The sequence below is a fragment of the Budorcas taxicolor genome, chromosome 2 (assembly GCF_023091745.1).
Source record: "Budorcas taxicolor isolate Tak-1 chromosome 2, Takin1.1, whole genome shotgun sequence".
NCBI lineage: Eukaryota > Metazoa > Chordata > Mammalia > Artiodactyla > Bovidae > Budorcas > Budorcas taxicolor.
Window position 1 is genome coordinate 133,547,061 of NC_068911.1, and position 17,436 is coordinate 133,564,496.

At 35.7% G+C, this 17,436-nt stretch overlaps 1 protein-coding gene across 1 annotated transcript in view; it reads left to right on the forward strand.

Annotated features, from left to right (window-relative positions):
* SGO2 (shugoshin 2) overlaps positions 1 to 17,436 on the forward strand; it is a 41,247-nt gene that overhangs the window by 21,366 nt on the left and 2,445 nt on the right. Inside the window, exons 2-8 of the mRNA XM_052636020.1 lie at positions 1,891 to 2,025; positions 4,172 to 4,347; positions 5,346 to 5,423; positions 6,152 to 6,237; positions 9,608 to 9,834; positions 10,809 to 13,952; positions 16,111 to 16,261. Of these exons, the coding sequence (XP_052491980.1) occupies positions 1,891 to 2,025; positions 4,172 to 4,347; positions 5,346 to 5,423; positions 6,152 to 6,237; positions 9,608 to 9,834; positions 10,809 to 13,952; positions 16,111 to 16,261 (3,997 nt within the window). The remainder of the gene's footprint in view (positions 1 to 1,890; positions 2,026 to 4,171; positions 4,348 to 5,345; positions 5,424 to 6,151; positions 6,238 to 9,607; positions 9,835 to 10,808; positions 13,953 to 16,110; positions 16,262 to 17,436) is intronic.

Below are 17,436 nucleotides of genomic sequence, written 5' to 3' on the forward strand. Positions count from 1 at the left end.
TTGATCCCTGGGTCAGGTAGATCCTCTGGAGAAGGAAATGACACCCCACTCCAATACTCTTGCCTGGAAAATCCCACGGATGGAGGAGCCTGGTAGGCTACAGTCTATGGGGTCGAAAAGAGTCAGACACGACTGAATGACTTCACTTTCACTTTCTTTCTTTCATACTACGATTTACAGTGTATTAGGTATTATGAGTAATATAAAGATAATATAAACTATACAGAAGGATTAATGTAGGTCATATGTAAACGTTATGCCATTTTATATAAGGAACTTGAGCATAATGGATTTTGGTATCTGTGGGGTCCTAGAACAAGTACTCTGCAGGTACCAAGGAATGACTGTACCTCAATCTCTGTATGGTAAGTCACCCTAGGATGGGTACTTCAATACAGAGACATGAAGCTGAAGAATACCAGGCATATACTAGTAGCAGTTAGATCTTGGTGCCCACTGTGGCTTGAGAAGAATGGACAAGGGGGAGAAAAAGAGGAGTTTAAATTATAGAAATGGGAAGAAGAGTAGATGGTGAAGAGTTTTAGATTCTAGAGATTAATAAACTGTACTGAGGGCAGGAGTGGAAGTAGGGTTGGAAAGAAGCTATTGAAATAATTCAGGTGAGACATGTTAGTACCTGAATCTAGGTTGATAGCAGTGGAGATACTTAAAAGTAGTCAGAGTCTAAATGAATTGTGAAGGTAGATTGGGATGTGGGGGATTTTTGACCAAGCAACTGGAAGGACAGAGTTGAAGCTCTGAGTGTTGCATGCTTGGGCAGGCCAAGTTTGATATGCTGTTTTAGTTATCCAAGTGGAGTTGTGGAGTAGATAATGATATGAATCCAGGGAAGTTTAGGAAAGAGTTCCAGACAGAGGACATAAATTTTGAAGTTCTTACATCTAGGTGGTATTTTAAACCATGACTGAATTCACTGGAAGAGTGAGGGTAGATAAAGAAATCCAAGAAGAGAACCTATTATAGCTTAGGAATCTATAAAAGAGACTAAGAAGAAGCAACTAGTTAGCTAGAGGGGAAAAAAATAGCAGGAGTTTGTGGTGTTCTGATAGCCAACAAAATATCATTTTTGAGGAGCAAGGATAAATTAACCACATTTAATGCTGCTGTTAAATCAAATTAGATGAGGATTGAGAACTGACCATTAGGTTAGCAGTATGAAGGTCATTAGAAACCTTGACAAAAGTCATTTTGTTGGAATAGAGTGAAAGCCTGAGTGAAGTAGAGTTACAAGACGATTGGAAACTGACTATAGATACTTTTTTTTTTTTAAAAAAAGAGTTTTGCTGTAAAGGCTGCAGAAAATGGAATGCATATCTGAGGATGAAGTGGGAACAGTCCCCATAGGTTTAGGTATATCTCTTCTGTTCATAAGTCCGAGGTTACACTTCTTACTTTGTGTCACAGTATAGTCTATGCCTACGTTCTATAACTCTGCATTCCTGTGCAGCCTGATCCTGTTTTCTGTACCCAGTGCCTACCTTAGCTCCTGGCAGGCAGACATAATGATATAGGTTTGAGTGAAAAAACAAAGTCATTTACCTTTTTAGGATTCTACTTTTAAACCATTTTTAAATTACATTCATACTTTCAGATTTTATATGAAGGGTTCTGCAAATACTTATGCATGGCAACCCACTCCAGTACTCTTGCCTGGAAAATCCAATACTTGCCTAGAGAGAGGAGTGTGGTAGGCTACAGTGCACGGGGTCACAAAGAGTCGGACACCACTGAGTGACTTCACTTTCACTTTATGTACAAAGCGTAGTATTTAAGTCATAATTTACTTCTTAGAGTGTATTTATCAGTTGCTCTTTTTCCCTTTATTAATTAGTACTATGATTTTCTGCTTCCTTTCTTTTTTTACTTCAGTGATGGAGTACTCAGCAATGGAAACTAGTTCAATTTTTCCTTCAGGAATTAAGAAACATGTGAAAGACAGAAGAATCTCAAAGACTACTAAGTTGAATGTTTCTCTTGCTTCAAAAATAAAAACAAAAATAATAAGTAAGTGTCATTTGTCTTAAAGTATACTCATATTTTTACTTTTTTCAACTCCTTTTATTTGGGGGTGCTTATGATGATTTACTGTCAGTCATGACAGCTGAATTTTCAGCAGTGAGGCTGGGGGATGGGTGGCCCAAGGCAGCTACCTCCTACACTGCAAAGAAAATGCCAAAGTGACATTTCTGAAAAAGAACTTGAAAAGAGTGATGGGTTGTCCTGATAGGTTGTAGCATTTGGATGATGGGTAATCTAGGGGTGGCTGGACTATATAGTGTGCTGTAGTGGGTGATTTTATATAACCAAAGCTCATCATGAGGGCACTGAGCACTTTGGAGATGGGGTTTCATGGATTCTGGAGCTAAGATGTTGGAAGGCAAAAAAAAAAAAGGTGAGGAAAGTTCCCCAGAATAAATTTGCATTACTTCAGAAAATTATCTCAATGATTCATCTTCATTTTAGCCTAATTGGGGGAGGATTCCTGCTACTGTAGCACATGTAGAAGGTAATTGTGCCTTGTGAAATAGCCAAGCCTCCTGAGTATCTTCAACTCATAGTTTTGATCCTTCCAAGGTCTCTAGGACCATCTTTTGTATCAAACCACTTTCTGTAGTGGCAGTTTCCTGTTCTCTTTGACAGGACCACTGCACACCCACTGTTATGAAGGAATACACTGAGTTTGAGGAATGTAACAGCAAAATGTTATTATCCTTTAGCTTCTACAAGTCCTGGACTGGTTCTAGTCTTATCGCCCTTTGATTTGTCAAAGGTGGCTGTCATCAGTGAGATATGTTATTGAATGAAAGTGAAAGTGAAATCACTTAGTTGTGTCCGAATCTTTGCAACCCCACAGACAGTAGCCTACCAGGCTCCTCTGTCCATGGGATTTTCCAGGCAAGAATACTGAAGTGGGCTGCCATTTCCTTCTCCAAGGGACCTTCCCAACCCAGGGATCGAACCCAGGTCTCTTGCATTGCAGACAGATGCTTTACCATCTGAGAATAGTGGCATGTAAATCAAAATTGTGAAAATATAATTATTCTTTAGGTGTACTAAGGGAACACTGTGTAAGGTGAGCTTTACTAAGGAATTCACAATTAAATTTATTTGCTAAAAACAGGAAAGCATTCTGAATTAAATTATATTTACATAGTGCTTGTAAAGAGAAGGGATCAAGTATAGATTGCAATAGATGCATAGAAATAAGAGGGTATTTGAGGTAGGGCTAGAAGGTCCCACAGGGTTTAGATAATCTGTCCAACATTACCGTAAGTATGGCTCCCTTTCACTAGAGGTTTTGAAAAATGAACTTTGGGAGCATTAATGTGTTGAGTTCTGGAGCCACAGAAACTGACTAAAATTTTCAGAGATTGGCCTAATTTCACAGATCCCCTAATTTCTCTGGGACATCTTTAGTTACAGCTTCTCTATCCTGCCTCCTCATCAAAGATAGGATAGAGCAACAAGTAACAAAACTTAGATTTTGTGACTGATCTAATTATCTGGAATGCTAGAATACTGTGTCTATGGGCTTCCCTTGTAGCTCAGCTGGTAAAGAATCTGCCTGCAATGCAGGAGACCCTGGTTCAATTCCTAGGTCAGGAAGTTCCCCTGGAGATAGGATAGGCTACCCATTCTAGGAGTCTTGGGCTTCCCTGGTGGCTTAGTCAGTAAAGAATCTGTCTGCAGTGCGGGAGACCTGGGTTCGATACATGGGTTGGGAAGATTCCCTAGAGAAGGGCATAGCCACCTGCTCCAGTATTCTTTCCTGGAGAATCCTCACGGACAGAGGAGCCTGGTGAGCTACATACAGTCCATGGGGTCAAAAAGAGTTGGACACGACTGAACACCTAAGCACAGCACACACAGCACTGTGTCTATACTAGAGTCCTCTTATTCCTGACTCTCTATTCACAAACATTCTGCACTTCTCTCCACTTTTATTCATCTTGCATCTCGCTTTTATTTCTTCAGTTCCAAACTCTGGGTACATTTTTTTTCAAAACTACATTTGTGTTGTCATTCTCTTCTACCTTCAGCTAAAATTTACAAAGTGAAATCAGTTTTGTTCAAAATAGTTTTACTACGAAATATGAAAACGTATTAAGAATTTCAGTATTAACTCTTACAATTTTTTTTTTTTTTACAGACAATTCTTCTATTTTCAAAATTTCTTTAAAGCATAACAACAGGGCATTAGCTCTAGCTCTTAGTAAAGAGAGAGAGAATTCTCGCATAATTACAACTGAAAAGATGCTATTGCAAAAAGAAGTGGATAAACTGAATTTTGAGAACACATTTCTTCGTCTAAAGCTAAACAATTTGGTATGGAAACTATATTGTGTTTGAATTCTGAAACTGTATTATTATAGAAGCTCCAAAAATGTTTTTTAAATATGCAATTAGTATAAAAAAGTTATTGAAAGATTGTGCTATATTAATGGACAAACTGTTAATGGGTAATGAAATAGGTGTCTTGAATCTACGTTCTGAATGTGTACTTGCTGCTCTGCAAACTAGTATAATACCTTGATCAACATTTGATTGCTTATCTTAAGCAAAACTTGATACATTAATATATTTTAAGAAAATTGGATCAATGCAATGTGTAAAGCAATTATCCTTCAGTTAAATACATTTTAAAAAAATTTTAAAAAGAAGAAGAAGATTGGTATGTTTTCTCCAATGAATTGAAAGGAGGGAAGTTCTCTTCAGTGTGTTCCCTCAATGGCAACTTTCCACTGGCTACAAGCCAAGTATCAGTAGAATGAAGATTGTAGTCATTGCTTTTCCTTCCGAATTCCAGCTCTGTCCACAGATAGGGCAGTGAGAGCCAGTGTTCAGCTAGGTTACAACTGTAACTCTTAATTCCATAGTGAGTAGAAATTAAAATGGAAAAAAGACTTACTATACTTATTGGAGGTGAAATTCCTATGACTGACAGCCTATGGTCACTTGCCACATGATGTATTATTATGAGAAGATTGAAAAATGTAAGAAGGGACTTCCCTGGTGGTCCAGTGGTTAAGACTCCACACTTCCAATGCAGGGGGTGTGAGTTTGATCCCTGGTCAGAAAATTAAGATCCCACATTCCATGTGGTATGGCCAAAAAAAGAGGAAGATTTACAGTTGATAGCTCAAAAGCATTCAAAATATATGTGTGTGTCTGTATGTATGTGTCTGTGTCTATTTGAACTATACAGTGTAACACCTTTTTAGCTCAATGTGATCTCCATATTTTTTAAGTCTTTTCAACTGATGGTATTCATAAAAATATAGTAAACTCAAAATTTTAAGTGATTAAAAAGGTCTTTATTTCAGAATAAGAAGCTTATAGAAATAGAAGCACTCATGAACAATAACTTGATAACTGCAATTGAAATGAGCACTCTTTCTGAGGTAAGTAGAATTTATGCTAAATAGTGTAATATTTTTTAACATTACTGAAGATAATTGAGATTAGTTACATAGCATCAAGGTTAGATTCATATCTTAAACTTTGTACAAAGGAATGGAGATAATGCTAATTTTAATTGGCTAACAGCAGACTGTTATTTGATGTAATTGGTTATTAAAATTCTTGTGTAAAAATGAACTTCTGATTAAAAGTAACACAAGACTAGACAGCTCAGTGGAACACAGGATTAAACAGACTCAAAAACATAAAAGATATTAGTAGAAAAGTAGTATTTCAAATTAGAGAAGAATTGGTATTATTTTAGAAGATAGACACAGTTGAAAAACTCTAGGGAAAAAAGCAGAGGTAGACCCTAGAGCCCCATGTTGTTCAAGGATTAACTGAATATGTCGAAATATTGTGTATGCATGAGTATACATGGGTGTATGCATGGGTATACACGTGTGGATTTATTCATAGGCATAGAATAAAGTTTGGGAGGTTATATATCAAAATACTAGTAGTGATTATCTTTGTATGGCGTGATTAAGGATGAACTGTGTTTAACCTTATCATTTTATTATTCTCATTAAACTACTGAAGGCTGAACACAAGAATTGTTCCATTACTATTAATATCCTTGTATAATTTAGTACTTAAATGACAAACATGATTTAATGAAATTAAAAATTTCATTCATTTTCATTTTCTTTGTTCTTTTCAAAAATAGTTCCATCAGAGTCCCTTTCTACTGCCAAGTAGCAAGAAGAAACAGGTTAGTCAGCAGTGCAAATTGACACGTCTTCCATTTGCAAGGTAATTGCTTCACAACTTGTTTAAATATTGACTTGCACACTTCTGCCTGAATTGGACTTTGAGTAGTTTTTATTTGGACTGCTTCCTTGAAACAGAAAAACATTTAAAAATAAATAATGACATACTGATCAATATTGTACCAGTGAAAGAAATTAAAGATATCATCTAATGGAATTCAGTTTTAAACTTTGAAATAATAATGTTCAGCTTTCCCATAGTTTCTGGAGAGGAAAGTGGCACAGGTACACCTTGAGTTACCTGGGTTTGAATTACAGCGTTTGAGAGCACTTAGATTTTCATGTAACAGTCATTGTCTTTGTGTGTCATACAGTGTTCAGGTTGCCTATTAAGGCAGAAATGAAATGGTTTGCGGTATCTCGCTACAGTAGGTTGTATTTGGTCGTCTATAGAATCCCGCTATTCTTCAGTTCCTTCTTTTCCTCCAGGTCACCACTGGCCTCATGTTTTTTGTTGGATATATCTGATAACTATTTCTACCTTTACTATCTTGCATACTACTCAGACTTTAACTTTCATCTTTACTATTCACTGGACCAAAATTCCCACTTCTTGAATAATTTGATTATAATCTTAGTATCCTTGCCTGGAGAATTCCATGGACAGAGGAGCCTGGAGGGCTACAGTCCATGGGATCACAGAGTTGGACACGACTGAGTGACACATACTTTCACTTTCCACTATCTTAGTAAATACCCTATTTCAAACCTATCACTTTTAAAGACAGTTATTGAGGTCCAGAGAGTTTAAATGACTCAGTGAGTTAATAGCATTGATCAGAATGGTTTTGTCTCTTTTAAACAGTGTTCTTCTGTTACATAAATTACAGGTTTAATGCATTTATTCAAGTGTACAAGTAAATGCACCTATGTATTGAAGTGGTATCTGTACCATAGTAAAAAAAACAATGCTTATATCTATTGTATCATTTTCTTATTCATTCCACTTTGTGCCATTGTTCTCTCTTTTTTGTACTGGTGCCACACTGCACCTGTACATTTTAATTAATTTAGTTTTTAAATGGTACATTTTATTGTCTTGTAGGTGCACGGTTCTTTTTCAAGAAAATTTGACTGTTATTATACTTGCATTATTTCATATAAATTTATTGTTTGAAGTATAATATATATTTTTTAAAAGTGCAAAAATCTTTAGAGAATGGTGAATGTTCACAGTGAACACTATGGTATAACCAATACGCAGACCAAGAAAGAGAATATTGCCAATACCTCAGATATCCTTGTGCCCTTTGCCAATCACTACTCACTACCCACCCAAGGATAAATATTATACTGACTTTTTACATTGTAGATTAATTAATTTTGCCTAGCTTTGGATTTCATGTAATGAAATCATACAGGATGTATGATTTTTGTCTCCGACTTCTTTAGCTCAGCATTGTGTCTGTGAGATTCATTCACATTGTCCTGTGTAGTTGTAGATCAGTCTTTCTTATTGCTGTGTAGTGTGCCATTGCATGATTTTTCCATAATGTTTTCATCCTTCTGGTTCTTTTTATTGTTGATAGTTTGGGTTTCTTATAAGTAATTCTGCTGTGTTTCTGCCTTTTGATTAATATATGTATACATTTTTTAGGTATATATTTAGAATTGCTGGAGTTTAATATATTTGGCTTTGGAATAATCTGTTAAATAATTTTCTATAGGGATTATACCAATTTATATTTCTAGCAGCAGTATATGAGAATTTTTATTGTTACGTGTCTCCAACAACACTTGTTATTGTCCATCTTTTTCATTTTAGTCATGTGGGAAGTGTTATAGGTATTACACTGAAGTTTTAATTTCCCTGATAATTAATGAAGTTAAGCATCTGTTTATATGTTTATTTTCTTTCTATCAGGTTCTTTTTTTTTTTACAGGTTTGTAATCTTTCTATACACCATGTGTAAATCCTTTCTGCATTTCAAATGTTTTTTACCCTGTGGCTTGCCTCTTTACTCTCTTAGTGGTATCTTTGGATGAATCCAGCTTATATATGTATATCTATTTGCACAAAATTCGAGACTCCCCTCTCCGCTTGTCCTGTTATTTCTCTCATCACACACACTTTACAGCAGTTGTAGTTGTCCTGAATTCTGACCTTGAACTAATACTAACGAAACTAGATTTCTAACTTTTAGAAAATGTGGCACTGAGGTTTGTAAACACTGGGACGCTTGTTCTTTTTCCAAGTGCCAACCTCTCTTCTGTATCTAGTTGCTTTTTATAGACTCTCCAGTGACTTTGGGTAGTTTTTTGTATTTCTTCTAGAATTTATAGCTTTTATACGGTATCAAATTTATAGTTTGATACGGTTGATTCAATAGTAACTATTTAGCCATTTCATGAAGCAGAACCTCTCCTCTGTTTATTTTTACTAACTTGTTTCTTTAAGTGGTATAGACATTTCCTCCCAATAGTTATTCTATTAATAGTTGCCTTTAAATATTTAACAAATATTTTCTATTTATTTTATCATCATCAGTAATTTTAAAATATCTATAATTTGGCATATAAGGCAAAATCTTTATCATTGGAGTCTATTACTCTTTATTCTTTGAATTCAAAACAGTCATTTTGTCTAATTGGGGCTTCCCAGGTGGTGCTAGTGGTAAAGAACCTGCCGGTCAATGCTGGAGACATAAGAGACACAGGTTTGATCCCTGCATCTGGAGGAGGGCATGGCAACCCACCCCAGGATTTTTGCTTGGAGAATGCTGTGGACAGAGAAACCTGGCAAGCTGCAGTCCATAGGGTTGCAAAGAATCAGACTCAACTGAAGGGATGTAGCATGCATACACACACACACTCTTTATTCTTTGAATTCATTTTGTTGAATTATTTCTGTAGCTTTCTGTATTTTTCCCCCCATAGATTTAATTACTCTAGGAATATGGCTTTAGTTTACATGGATACCTTTTGGAAACAGCGAATTTTACAGCACACAAAACTTTACCTATGATTGTATAGGAAGAGTTTGGGGTTTTCCATAGAATTAATTACAGGAAAATTATAAATATTATACATGAATATTTGTAAGTATGTTTGAACTTTATTCATTTCATTAGTATTATTATCCTAATAGCTCAACCAGGGATTATATCATTTATCTCCTTTTGGAACCATTGGAGAAAAGACGATAAGAAGCATTCCTGTTTTATTCCAAGTTCTGTTCTATTAGAAACTACCTGTTTCCTTCCTATAATTGCCTTCATTGAATGCAAAATGGTACCAAGATGTGTTTGTGGATGGCTCTTAAATAAATGGAGTGTAGAAACAACTATCCATGTAATTTTCTAAATAATTCTTATAAAATACAAAATTGCCCATTCATTCTTACTTGCCCTTAGGGTTCCATTAACTTCAAATGACGATGATGATGAAGATAAAGAGAAAATACAGTGTGATGACAGCACCATATCGAAGACATCACCTGATAGTCCCTCTTTGGTATCAGCAAGACCAGTGTCAACTCAGAATAATCTAAGATTGCTATTTGTTAAAGAAAATGATCAGAATGTTTGTAGTGTAAATGATTCAAAACATGTTTCTTCTGTTGTTGATATACTTCCCAAAGGTGAGGTATTTTTAAAGTTCATTTTGAGTATCAGTATTAAATAGTTAACATTCATCAGATTTTCTTCTTGAGGGCTATCAACAGGGCTATCTATAAACAGTTAATAAGTTAGATTTCTTATGTTACAGATTTACTAACTTATACCATTTAAAATTTCTGGTGAAAAACTTAATTTAAAAGTAAATGCTGACAAATGTGAGGTCCACAGTGGCTAATACTATTACTTTGGAAACAGTATTTCCAAATGAGCTGGCCTAAGAGCTTTTTGTGGTATCTTAGCTTATGAATTAAAAGTATGTTATTTAGTTAAATCCTTTCCTTTTCATAGATATGAAAATTGAGACTTTAGATAGGTGTAGTGAATTTTTCAACATCATAACCAGTACTGATAAAACAGAAACTTGAGCCTGGGTAATGGTTGAGCAAGAAAAAATGGTGACACATATTTTTATGGTTTTTAAAATAATAATCCTGTGATGTAGTCTGGGTTATATATTTGACATAGAATTTCAGATTGGCCTATGGGACCATAACTATATTGAGTTTGGAGTTTGAATTATTTTCCATTCTAAAAATGTATATGAGTGTGTGTATATAATTGTATAAATTTTAGCTGCTTGCTAAGAACATTTTGACAGTAAGCCTTATTAGAGTTATCACTGTTATTTGGGTTCATTTGCTGGCCTCCTCCCACTTAGAAACTTACATTAATGTTCACGGTTTTACTGCTGGCTATTCTCTGCTCTACACTTGAGGCCAAGGCAGAGTGAATTCCCAGTACATATTTTCTGTTGATAGAAATGTAAAATCTGACTTATGCCTACTCCAGTCAGTTCTACTTTATTTTTTATCAGCATAAATTCTTCATAATGTAAGTTATCTAAACAGAATGCATTGCCAGAAATCGTTTCTCTGAAAGTAATAAATTACTTGTTACTACTTATTTCTGAATTTTGTTTCTCTTTATTTTACAGAAAACCATTCCCACTCAGACCAAAGTTCTAGGAGCTCTCTAACAAGTGAGAAGAAAAATGCCCAGGCGATTAGCCACAATAAAGAGAAGTCATCTCCTAGTAATGTGACTAAAAGGAAAAAACGTGTTTCATCTTGGGAGTCAGATAATCCTGCAGACACTCCTTATGTAACAGATTTAGATCAACAACAGGTTTCAAGTCCAATATTAAATTGGAATAATGAGATAAAAGATTATACTAATGAAACAAATACAATGCAGAGAAACATATTGTGCCTTCCTGCCTCATCTGAGTCTGCAAGTGAACCTCCTACAAAAGGCATGAATGCACTTCAGGGTAATGACTTTGAGCTGCAGAAAACTGTGTATGATGATGACATGGATTTAACTGCTAGTGAAGTCAGCAAAATTATTACAGTTTCAACAGGCACTAAGAAGAAAAAGAAAAATCCAGATGATTGTGGAATGAAAACTTTCAGAAAAGTGAAAGATCCAAGCTCTGAAAAAAAGAGAGAAAGATCAAAGAGACAATTTAAAAATTGTTCAGATGCAAATATTGAGGAAAAAATTGAAAGTGGACCAGAAAGAACATCTGTTGACCTGGATGTTGAAGGGGATTCAAGAGATCCAAATTTTATCTTCAGGACTGAACAGTTGACTCAGTTGAACACGCTGAAGAAAATAACCCTTCCTAATGGCTTTGATCAGGGTGACAAACAAAGTTTGCAGTGTAACAAAAAGAAGAAAAGAATTCATGTAACAGATGAGCAAGAGGAAACATACTCTTCCTCCCAAAGTTCAGATAAACTCCCACAGGATAGTAAATTTGATTTGTGTCTGAGTTCTCTAGCTTGTAAGAAGAGTAAAGCTTCTAGACAGACATTTGTGATTCATACGTTAGAAAAAGATAACTTATTCCCAAACCAAAAGGTTCAAGAAACCACCTCTGAAGACCTAGGTGTCACAAATGAATTTCAAACAGCTTATCTTTCCAACAAAGGTAATCCAAAGTTATGTGATGATGAGACCCAAAATATGTTTGATTTGAAAAAGCATGTCACTGATACACAACCCACTCAGCAAAATGAATCAAAAATAAATAAGGTTTGGCAGAAAATAAATCGGAAAACAGAAATAATTTCTAAAATGAACCAAATACTTGGGGATAATACTAAAGATGTGCAAGGCCCAGAAAAAGGTAACTGTTCCTTCCAAACCCAAGAGGATAAAGAAACCATCTCTAGAAACCTAGATGTTTCGAATGAGTTTCAGAAATCTGTTCTTTCCACTGCCAATAATGGAAACCTGTGTGATTGTGAAACCCAGAATGTGTTGGGTTTGCAAAAGCAGATCACCGATGCATACCCTGTGCAGCAAAATGAAACAAGAATTAATAAGACTCTTAGGCAGAAAGTAAATCGGAAGACAGAAATAATTTCCACAGTGAATCATTTAGATAACACAAGTGAATATTGCCCAGAAAAGGGTAAAGAAATCATCCCTGAAAACCTAGTGGATACACGTGAGTTTCAAACACCCAGTCTTTCTTCCAAAGACAATAGAGACCTATATGATTATGACACTCAGAATGTTTTGGGGGTGAAAGTGTATGTTCATGATATACAACCTGCTTGTCAGAATGAATCAAAAATAGATAAGAAGCTTAGGCAAAAGGTATGTCGGAAGACAAAAATCATTTCTGAAGTCAACCAAATATATAAGAGTGATGACAAAGGCAGGCATGACCCGGAAAAAGGTAACTTACTTTCTCTAATCCAAAAAGATACGGAAATCATCCCTGAAAACCTGGAAGACACAAATGAGTTTCAGATAGTTGACCCTTCCCCCCGAGTTAATAGGAACCTATGTGATTATGAGACTCAAAACCTTTTAGGGGTGAAAAAGTGTGTTAGTGATACTGGGAAGCAAAAGGAATCAAAAATAAATAAGAGACCCAGGCAGAAAGTAAGTCGGAAGACAGAAATAATTTTGGAAATGAACAGAAAAAATGAGTTTAACAATAAAGGTATATGTGGCCCAGAAAAAGGTGACTTCTCCCTAACCCCAAATAATGAAGAAACCATTTCTGAAAACCTAAAAGTCACACAAGAATTTCAGACAATTTATCTTTCCACCAAAGATGATGGACATTTATATGATTATAAGACCCAGAATACGTTGGAGTTGACAAAGTGTGTCACTGATAAGCAACCTACTCAGCAGAATGAATCAAAAATAAATAAGAACCTTAAGCAGAAGCAGAAAGTAAATCGAAAGACAGATATAATTTCTGAAATGTGCCAGATATATGAGGATAATGATAAAAATGTGCATGGCCAAGAAAGCTATACAAAAAATCTTGATTTTAAAATAAATAAACAAAGACCTGAAGGCCAAGCTGTTATTAGTGGATACTGTATGGAAATCAACAGTGATGAGAAAGAAAATTGTGATGAAATTTCAAATCCTTATAAACCAATTAAAAAGCATGGGAAAGAATCAGACAAGGCAAAGAACATTTTGGCAAAAAGTGACAACATGCCTGTTTTGCACTTGACAGGTTCTTCACAGATGTCTGTCTTAGAACCAGGTTTAAAACATATTACTGATGAGGCAGATTCTGACACTGGAAACCAAATGGAATCACATAGGAGCTCGAAGCTAAGCACTAAAACTCTGAATAGAAAGAGAGAGAGCCACTTTGTGGAGGTGACGAAGGAAGGAGAGTGCCAGGTCAAAAAAGTAAGTAAGATGACATCCAAATCAAAGAAAAGGAAGACCTTCGAAGATCCTTCTCGGGATAGTCATGAACTAATGGAGAGGATATCCAACACCATTCAGGAAGTGTCAGTTGAACCTGAGTACACTGTTAAGGGAAAAAAGTTGGAAAATGGGGAAACTGTCAAATCAGACTTTTACACAAAAATGTTGATATCTTTATCTCAACAGTATTCACCTAGCAGACAAGATTCTTCCTGTAACAGTGTTCTTGAGGGTTCAGTGCCTTTGAGTACTTCTAATAAAAATCTGAAAGAAAATTTTGCCCCAGAGAGCTCACCCATCTTTCAAGTAAGTGATGAGGTACATGAGAAGATGAAAGACATGAAATTTAAAGTCGACCAGAGAACACAAAGATCAGAAATAGGTGGGTCCATACCCGAAGTGACAAAGTCTTAAATGATACATATATTCATTTAGCCAGTAAAGCATTTCCTATTATAACTGATTTTTATGGAATTTTAAAATAATGTATAACTATGTAGCCTGATCTGTAGAAGCAATATGGAGGAATTTAAAGAAAGCTTAATACTTTAAGGTAACAATGAGAGTGGCTTGGACATTCATGTATTTTGACCTTTAGCACAAAGTTGTCTGATGATGACATTGGGCAGATAATTTCCTTGTTCATATTTTTGAAGGAAATTGAGTGTTTTAAATGTGGCAACAGAGGATAAGATGGTTAGACACCATCATCAACTCAGTGGAGATATATATATATATATATACCTGCTATATGTTAGTCACTCAGTCGTGTCCAACCCCATGGACTATAGCGCACCAGCCTCCTCTGTGCATGGAATTCTCCAGGCAGGAATATTGGAGTGGGTTGCCGTTTCCTTCTGCAGGGGATTTCCCCAACCCAGAGATCGAACCCCAGTCTCCTGCACTGCAGGCAGATTCTTTACCATCTGAGCCAGTTGAGCAAACTCCAGGAGATAATGGAGGACTGAGGAGCCTGGTGTGCTGCAATCCATGGGGTCATAAAGAATTGAACACAACTTAGCAACTGAACAACAACAATAATGAACTGCCCTAGTTTGATTTTACCAAAGACAATTGCAAATTTCTTAAGGACAGGACCATCTCCAACAGCATACATTTAGTATGATCAAAACATTATTCTAGGGACTTTACTGGTGATCTGGTGGTTAAGATTCCACAGATGCCCTGCAGGGTGCACAGGTTTCATGTCCAGTCCAGGACCTAGCTTGCATGGCACTGGGTAAAGCCAAAAAAAAAAGTGTTTTAGGGGATTAAAAATTAAGAATACCAGCTCCCTTTCCTCATCCATGTATGGAAAAGTACAGTGTTTAAACATGGCAAATGCTTTAATAAAAACACATATGAAGGGATGTAATGATGGGGAATAGTTTTGGCTAGAGAAACCTGCAGAAGCATCATCAAATACATCGCACTTTAGGACCTAAAAGGATAGAGAGGATTTTTAGGTTTAGTGTTTCTTATTTTCTCCAGTTATTGAAATAATGCTCATTGCAGAAAATTGAAAGTAGAGAATCAGAAAATAGGAAAAACCATCACCCAGAAGAACTGCAGTCAACATTTTGCTATATGCATGCAGACTTGAATCTATGCATTTTAAAATACATATTTGAAATCATACTATATATAACATTACTTACCTCACTTTTTCCTCTTAACATTAACATTTTTTTGTTATTAAGGACTTCCCTGATAGCTCATTTTGTAAAGAATCTGCCTGCAATGCAGGAGACCCTGGTTTGATTTCTGGGTTAGGAAAATCTGGAGAAGGGATAAGGCTACCCACTCCAGTATTCTTGGGCTTCCCTTGTGGCTCAGCTGGTAAGGAATCTGCCCGCAGTGTGGGAGACCTGGGTTTGATCCTTGGGTTGGGAAGATCCCCTGGAGAAGGGAAAGGCTACCCACTCCAATATTCTGGCCTGGAGAATTCCATGGATTGTATAGTCCATGGGGTCACAAAGAGTTGGACACGACTGAGCAACTTTCACTTTGTTATTGGAAATGTTGCTATGTTGGACAATTCCCATGTCAATTAAAGTTTTCTACCAGAAGTGTAACATTTCAATAGATGTATGTAGAACACTAGGATTTTTATGGAGAAGACTGTTCCAGGTAAAAGGAATACTGATGCCAAAGAAGTACAAAGGTCTCGAGTTGCAGGACATTGTAGAGACTGGTGAGCTGTCTTTCACCTGTGTCTCATGTTGCCTTTCGTAGTGTGAGCAGTCACTGACATCGAATTGAATCAAAGAATTTCTGTCCCCCTAAATGATTTTAGTGTAAAAATATTACAGGGTGCTACTTTGGTAGTTTGTTTTAAATAGTAAGTCTCTTCCTCTCATTATTGTTAGGGAAAAAAAGCTGATTTACAGATAATTTCAGTGCTACTTTTATAAAATTCAAAGTTATAATTGATTAAATTGAAACATTTGATACCAATCATTTATAAACCAGTAAATATCCTACATATATTTCAATATTCTATACTATTAAAAATATTTTTGAAAACATACCCCTTTCAGGTGTTAGAATGCTACAAGACTTGACAAATACCAGTTTTCTTTCAAATACCGCTGCTAAATTTGAAAACAAGGTAGAAGACCTATCTTCAGAGCTGCCAAGCCGAAGAAGGAGGTGTACTCCTCTCTCTTTAAAGGAGCCAAGTCTCAAAGGGTGAGTATTTCAGTGACGTAAAAGTGATTTCAGTGTGGTGCTATAAAATCCATGCTTTTAAAAGGATTCCTGCCTGTATTTGAACAGTTTTGAGTGTGAATGTCATATATTATTGCTGACATGTAATACCCATAGTATGATATGGGTAAGATTTGCCTTCTTAAACAGGCTTAAACATTTTTTGTTGCCTATAATTTGCAAACTCCTTGTTAACTGTTACCTCTCTTTATTTTCTACCTTGTCTTTAGAAGAATTCATAATGGTTTATATGTCCTTTAGTCTCAAAGTGTAACAGCCCTCTTTTTTTTTAAACCTCAAATATACCCTCGCCACATTTACTTTTACTATCTGTTTTCTGTTGTAGTGTCTTTAAAGCATATCCCTAATATTGAGTCATTTAATTCCTAAAACACTTCTGTGTGTGTATACCTAGAAAATAAAATATATATATATACCTAGAAAATAAGAACTTAATAAAACTGGACAACAGTAATCACAACTAGAAAAATTATCAATAATTCTTCACTGTCATCTAATAGCAAATCCCTATTCCCATTTCCTTGATTATCTCAAAAATGTCCAAATGCCTTTTACATATGTTTAATTCAAAAATCCTATTTTTTCCAGGGATAAATAGCTATTTCAGAGAACCTGATCATATTTGGGATGGTATTTTTAAAAGGATAGAAATATCCTCAAATTTTCTCTTTGCATTGTCTCAGTGTTTGCTTCTTTATAAAATTAGACATTGATTGTTTTAACATGTATTTTTAAAAAATAACCAGCAGATGTCAGTAGTGTAAGAGAGTGTGCAAGAGAAGCCAGTCAAAAATGAAGGACTACGGGCTTTTCTAAAAAATAGCTTTTTTGAGCTATAGTTCACATTACCATATATTTCATCCATTTAAAGTGTACAGTTCGGTGGTTTTTCAGTAGATTCACAGACATGTACACCATCACCACAGTCAATTTAAGAACACTTCTTCATTTCAGAAAGAAACCCCATGCCCTTTAGCTGTCATTGCTGTATCCCTCAGCCCTAGACAACCAACTGATCACCTAATTCCTATCTCTACAGATGTCCTCTTCAGCCATTTCATATGAATGAAATTATATAATATGTAGTCTTTGTGACTGGCCTCTTTCACTGAGCATAATGTTTTCAAGATTCATTC